A 5,547-nucleotide genomic window follows, 5' to 3' on the forward strand; every position below is an offset into this window, starting at 1 on the left:
CTTCCAGCACAGATCATCAGCTTGATCGCCTCCGTCGGGATAATTATATGGTGCCAATAAAATACTTTCCGAACATGTTCCCAATTCTCCCACCCGATCCCATCACGGCTCGCGAGACTCCGGGGAAATGAATAAACGTGAACCTATCTAAACCGAAACTTAAAGGATACAAGTTTTTCGAGCGCGTCGGCGTCTGTCGGCTGCTACATCTCTCCGTCGAGGGGTGAGAGTGAGAGAGAAGAGAAGCGCTTTTGTGTTGATAAACAAGCGGACAGTGTGTATCCTGGGCAGGCGCAAAATTTCGGCTGTGTCGACGTTGAGCCATCTTGCGGTCACCTTCGGTGTGTGTAGTTTCGACCGAAATTTCCAGTATCTGTCCGGAAGCTTCAGACGCCCTTCGACGCTATGGGTTTCGGCGATTACCCCCTGGAGTATAATCGTAATGTTCACGGACCATACGATCCGAGTCGTTATTACGGGAAGCGTAAGTATCAGAGGAGCTTCATGACTTACTCACTCGCAACCACAAGGTCGATATTTGGAGCTCGGCATCGAGCTCGACGGTCTTCTGTGGAAAGATTTTCCGAGCTGGAACCCCTTCCGAGAGACTCATTCGGGGAAGGGGTTTTCCCTTGCAAGACTCCGGGACGCTTCGGAGATTACGGTTTTAGGATAATTGCGATTTCTGGAAGCGTTGACGGAGTCCTCAGCTCTCGGGAACGACACACGGCTCGGTCGACATGGCAGCCGGAGCTCGATTTGATATTCACCTCCCTTAGCCACTTGCTGGTTGAATTTGAAGATTGTCCCTCGCGTCATCGGATACAGCTTTCATGAAAAGGTCACATAGGGGCAATGGAATGAACGTCGGGAAACTCGTTTTGGGAAACTCTCGAATTCGCTCCGAGACACTGCAGCGAGACTCATCGAGTTGGAACAATGTTGCCGCAGGATAATCGGGGGATCACTCTTCGTGAAGCCCGATCGAACATCGCGGGCTCTGACTGCATGAAGGGGTCGTCCTGCGAACGAGCACCACCCTGAGCCGGGGAGCCTGATAGTTGAAGTTTTATGCACGCGAGCTCGTTTCCGGGAGGATTGTCTACGAAGTCTTGACTGTTTCTTTTCAGCGGACACCAAGTTCAGTGACCTCAAACTTTCTGAAATACCCGCATGGATAGGACGGCGTAATAAGAGTCCGCAAGCGGCGGCATCGATGATTTCCCGTGCTTATTGGAGGTGGCAAATCAAGTATCTGCTACCCAGGCGGGCGACTCCGGCTCCTTACTATCAATTCATCGTTGGGTCTATGCTCCTCTTCTACTACATCAACCATCATAGATTGGCTGAGCACACGCGATACAAATATCACTAAGAATTCGAACAAGCTGACCGATGACAGAGCTGCAAAATCTTGTGTAGGGCACTATTCATGCCCCGTCGAAGAGAGATATAAAAAGCTCGGAGATGTTTTAGTCGTAGACTCAATGTTCTCAATGGTTTCGGAAGAGGATTCATTGGAAAGTCAGCGGACAGAACGACTCCTGGTTCGCTGTTCGGAAGCTTGGGAAGAATCTTTTCGGGATCTAATCGCTTTATTCGGAATAGGAACAGCTCGAGTGAAATGTGCGGAATATACAACAGGCCTGAGCGAGGTCGATTCGGAGGACTTCAGCCGCTTGGAAATATGCGTCCAGCTCCACGAAACGACTACCTCAGGATAAAGTCCGAGGAGTTCTGAAAAATGATACGACTGTCCCATGGCTGAAGGTCCCTTTTCGCATCAGTAGGCTCCCGATGTGGCGATATACTCAAGAACTTGAGTTTTCGTGAAGGACGAATAACTGAGTTCACCTTACAAAGCCGAGTTCAATGAGCTACTCAACGAGTATCGAAATCCGGAGCGAGAAACGAATCATTTCATCCGGTCGTCCGACGGTATAGAGGGTCCAAATGTTGTAACGGAGTGTGGCGGCCGAAATTCACAACTCTCCTGCTTCGGCCCCATTGCCGCAGGCAAAAATGTGCGTGCTTATTTTGAACACGAAGACCTCCGCCGAATTTGTCGGTCTCTCCTGTCCCACACCTTCGATATCGACTCATGACGGATCGGTTCCTACAGTCGGAGTACGTATTTGACGGCACGGCTCCGCTTTCAGAGTATTATCATCATTCATCGAGGTGTTCCCTTTGCGCTTCCCTTTTTGAGCGATAAAGTTCGGTCATTTGTGGTGACTCTAAGTCGTCGAGGCTCACATTGGACCGAGAACGGTCAGACTGAATTTAGCCCATCGATTATGACTATGGCTATCCAATAGATCCACATTCTTCCTAAGTATTGCCGTATTGGAAAGGCGCCATCATCTGATTCTTGGAGCTCTGAGCGACTGTGGAGCCGCCAGGCAAGCATGTTTGCATGGCAATCTCGTTATCATCGAGATACCAAACAGTGATTGCAAATCGCATCTTTTGCGCGGGAAGCACCTGGAAGGCGAGCAGAAACCAGTCAGGGACGATCAGCTCCTCCCAGCCGCGGGGCACCGCATGATCCAAGTCGGTTCTGTGCTCTATGGCTTATGACTCGATGAATTAGTTTCCGGTAATGAGGATTGGCATGTGGAGTTACCTCGTGAGGATTGCGTCGATCAGACCAGAACATAACGAGCCGGTCGAGAATTGGTTCCACGCTGGCGACATGGTTCCTGTGATTTTCGGGGAAAATGCGGAGCAGCCCTCCGTCCCGCTCCCCGTTCCAATCCTTGTTGACGTAATAGATGCACGTGATTTTCCGACCGTCGAAGTTTGGATTGTCGACGTGTTTCACGTACCTGGAAAGCTACTTGTCGAGCATCCGCGCAGAACCCATGAAGATCGAGGATGTACACGGAACCCCGAGAGTCCATGCTTGCAATCCTGCCTATGGGATTACCTGCTCCCTCCTCCGGGATAACAAGCCAGCATTGCTTTTGTGCGTTGTGTTATTCGGTACAGCCCCATTTCTCCAGCGGAGTTCGTGTGAGCGACGCACCGGGCCACGATCGAGTCCAATGACCTAATCAGGAAGCGAATGTTGTTGCAGTAAGGTTCGGTGCCTTCCAGCCAAGCGATGTGGTCACCGCGAACCATCACGCCCCCGCTGCCGGCTTCGTTGACAACTTGTCCCCGCTTCGAAAATTAAGAGTTTTTAGCCACGAGACGCTGTCGCTCCATTCGTATCCTCATCGGGAAGGACCCTCTTTCTCCTACACTCGGCGAGCACTCGCCGACCGCCGGGGGAAAAGACGACGCATGATCGGACACCTCCGAAAAGTCTTCCACTTACTTGGAACAAGCTCCTCTGACGATACAGCCGAACAACTTCGGCGTAGATTTCATTCGACCGATCGGACCCCAAGAAATTATCCACCACACAAACTCCGAAACTGTTCATATCGTACACAACCTGGAAGCACACAAAGCATGGTCGTGTATGGTCTTAATATATGTATGCTTGTAAATAACGCTTGACGATTCTCGGGTAGCCCGTAGCAAAGTATATTCATGTACGGCACCTGTACTTTCATCTGCTCCAGCCAGCTATCGTCGGGCGGGGGAATCGTGAGTTGTTTGCTGAGGCTGTCGATCCATTGGGTGTGATTGTTGCATAAGTCATTCACAATCGAACGCAACTCATCTTCACTCATCGGATCGCTCCCGTTCCGCTCATTCCCCCGAGTTTCATTATTCAGAGGCTGAAACGGTTTTCTCAGATCATTTCTGGGATTCCCGTTGGGGTCGGACGCGTCGTTCGGCCAGGATTAGACCTACCTTGAAGTCAGTGATCGGTTGCTGGCGGGATGCCTTGCAAACATGTTTATGAGCGGGCCAATGCTTCACTTGATGCTCTTTGCTGCAATACCTGCGAATTACGTTGAATGTCAAACCATCAGGCAGGATCTTTCTATCGCAACTCCGAACCCCGGATCCGAAGTGGTTCCCTCGCGACGGAGTTTCGAGCACCACCCTCAGTCAGCTTATTCGCCTCTCTCATCCAGGCGTATAATATGAAAGATTATTATTATTATCTACGCTCGCTTGCATATACCTATACATATATGCATTCAATCCCTTGAGTCAGACGCAAGGAGACAACAGCAGAGTCCAAATCCAAGCGTGATATACGCTCAGCATCTCCAGCCTTCCGTGTCTATCTCAAACTCCGTTCCAGAGTAGCTATTCATACCTCTTCTCGACGGGGAGATTCCCAGTACAGCGGATAGCTCCGCTAGAAAATTCGTCATGCCGAGATGATGCGAATCCGTGGTGGATGTAAAGTGCGTCCGACGTCTTCATTCTACCATAGGGAAACTGATACAAACTTCAAAAATATTACACAGCTAACGAAGAGAGAGCTCGCTCTTGGTGGATCCAGTCAGGAACTCAGATAGCGCCCGCCGCGGTGCAGATGCCAAGGGCTCGCCATGTTCGGAATCGATCACGGTCGAGCATCTCACAAATTATCACCAAGGCAAATTCTGCTGCAATCGGCTTACGCAGTTTCTACACCGCAGCGGATGACCATTCCCTATGACGTTTCTGATATTATCAAGTGTCAGTGTCGATCTTTGTACCGCGGCAAGTTATTCCAAAAAAAGACGGCTATGCTCGCGGAGGAAATAGCTCATCGGAAAAGACGATTCATTCATTGACGAAGAACAGCGTCCAGTGAAAAGGTTTTTTCTACCGATTTGTAAAATGTTCGAGGGCGAGGGCATGCATCATCGGAACAAAGAGCTCAGTCACAGTTTCTCAGGGCCTGATAATTTATTCGACAAATGTGTGTTTCTTCCGCTATCTCGAGGAGATAATGGCGCAACCTCCCGATGGATACTCCGCAGCACGATATAAGGAATGCTGAGCGTTAACGGAGGAAACGCCCTCCCTTCTAGTCGTATCGAGGGGGCTCGGGCTCTCTTATTATTATTATTATTATTCTTATTATCATCTCCGAAGCTCCGTCGGACACCGCGCGCTGATGTTGAAGGATTCGTCAGGCTGACATGAGTCTAAGAATGAGCACAGCGGCCTGGTCCGATGGGGTCAGACCACTGCGTTCCTTGTCAAGAAGACGAGTCAAGAAGATCATCCCCGTGGCCGCCTCAATCTTGCTCAATTTCTGGGGAAACCTCCTCCGCTTATCGGGGGGAATGGAATTCAAGAATTCTAGGAATTCGATCGATCCTTATTGGAGGGCATCAGCCAATGGCATACGGAGCGATAACTGTATGGGCGACCAGAGCGTCATTACCACAACCCTCTTGTACGCCAGGATCCTTCAAAAACGGTACGTTGATTCCTACGACCGCAAAGAAATACATACTCAGACACGTAATCTCTCGAGTCCACCAGATGCAGAATCGGGCGCGAAACTGTACGGCAGCTCTGACCGCCTAATCCCGAGTATTGATCACAAAGGACTCACCTCCTGAGCGCGGGGACTCTCCTGTCGGAGCCCAGCTTATCTACCGGACAGCTATCAACAGAAAACGATCATGGCACGTACCAGGC

General features: G+C 50.3%; 2 protein-coding genes across 2 annotated transcripts; one reads left to right on the forward strand and one right to left on the reverse strand.

Moving 5' to 3' along the window:
* The first annotated feature begins 278 nt into the window (after positions 1–278).
* On the forward strand, positions 279–1,481 carry ATPsynF (ATP synthase, subunit F). The gene is made up of 2 exons (XM_003742090.1): positions 279–484; positions 1,131–1,481. The coding sequence occupies exons 1-2, from the start codon at positions 406–408 to the stop codon at positions 1,373–1,375; spliced, it is 324 nt and encodes a 107-aa protein (XP_003742138.1). The 5' UTR covers positions 279–405; the 3' UTR covers positions 1,376–1,481.
* Positions 1,482–2,167: 686 nt separating this feature from the next.
* On the reverse strand, positions 2,168–4,332 carry LOC100909210 (egl nine homolog 1). The gene is made up of 7 exons (XM_018639058.2): positions 4,223–4,332; positions 3,808–3,898; positions 3,552–3,731; positions 3,323–3,442; positions 2,930–3,165; positions 2,627–2,828; positions 2,168–2,484 (listed from the first exon to the last, which is right to left on the reverse strand). Exons 1-7 carry the CDS (start codon positions 4,330–4,332, stop codon positions 2,332–2,334), a joined length of 1,092 nt encoding a protein of 363 aa, XP_018494574.2. The 3' UTR covers positions 2,168–2,331.
* Positions 4,333–5,547: the final 1,215 nt, after the last annotated feature.

Source organism: Galendromus occidentalis, unplaced genomic scaffold (genome assembly GCF_000255335.2).
Source record: "Galendromus occidentalis unplaced genomic scaffold, Mocc_1.1 scf7180000077284, whole genome shotgun sequence".
NCBI classification, from domain to species: Eukaryota; Metazoa; Arthropoda; class Arachnida; order Mesostigmata; family Phytoseiidae; genus Galendromus; species Galendromus occidentalis.

Bases quoted from the DNA above. Each gene is read 5' to 3' on its own strand.
- LOC100909210 (XM_018639058.2), bottom strand. From the start codon at position 4,332: ATGAAGACGTCGGACGCACTTTACATCCACCACGGATTCGCATCATCT. The intron at 3,732-3,807 runs GTAGGTCTAATC...AAACCGTTTCAG, and splicing joins AACCGATCACTGACTTCAAG to CCTCTGAATAATGAAACTCG. The intron at 2,829-2,929 runs GTAATCCCATAG...GTAGCTTTCCAG, and splicing joins TATCCCGGAGGAGGGAGCAG to GTACGTGAAACACGTCGACA.
- ATPsynF (XM_003742090.1), top strand. From the start codon at position 406: ATGGGTTTCGGCGATTACCCCCTGGAGTATAATCGTAATGTTCACGGA. The intron at 485-1,130 runs GTAAGTATCAGA...GTTTCTTTTCAG, and splicing joins GAGTCGTTATTACGGGAAGC to CGGACACCAAGTTCAGTGAC.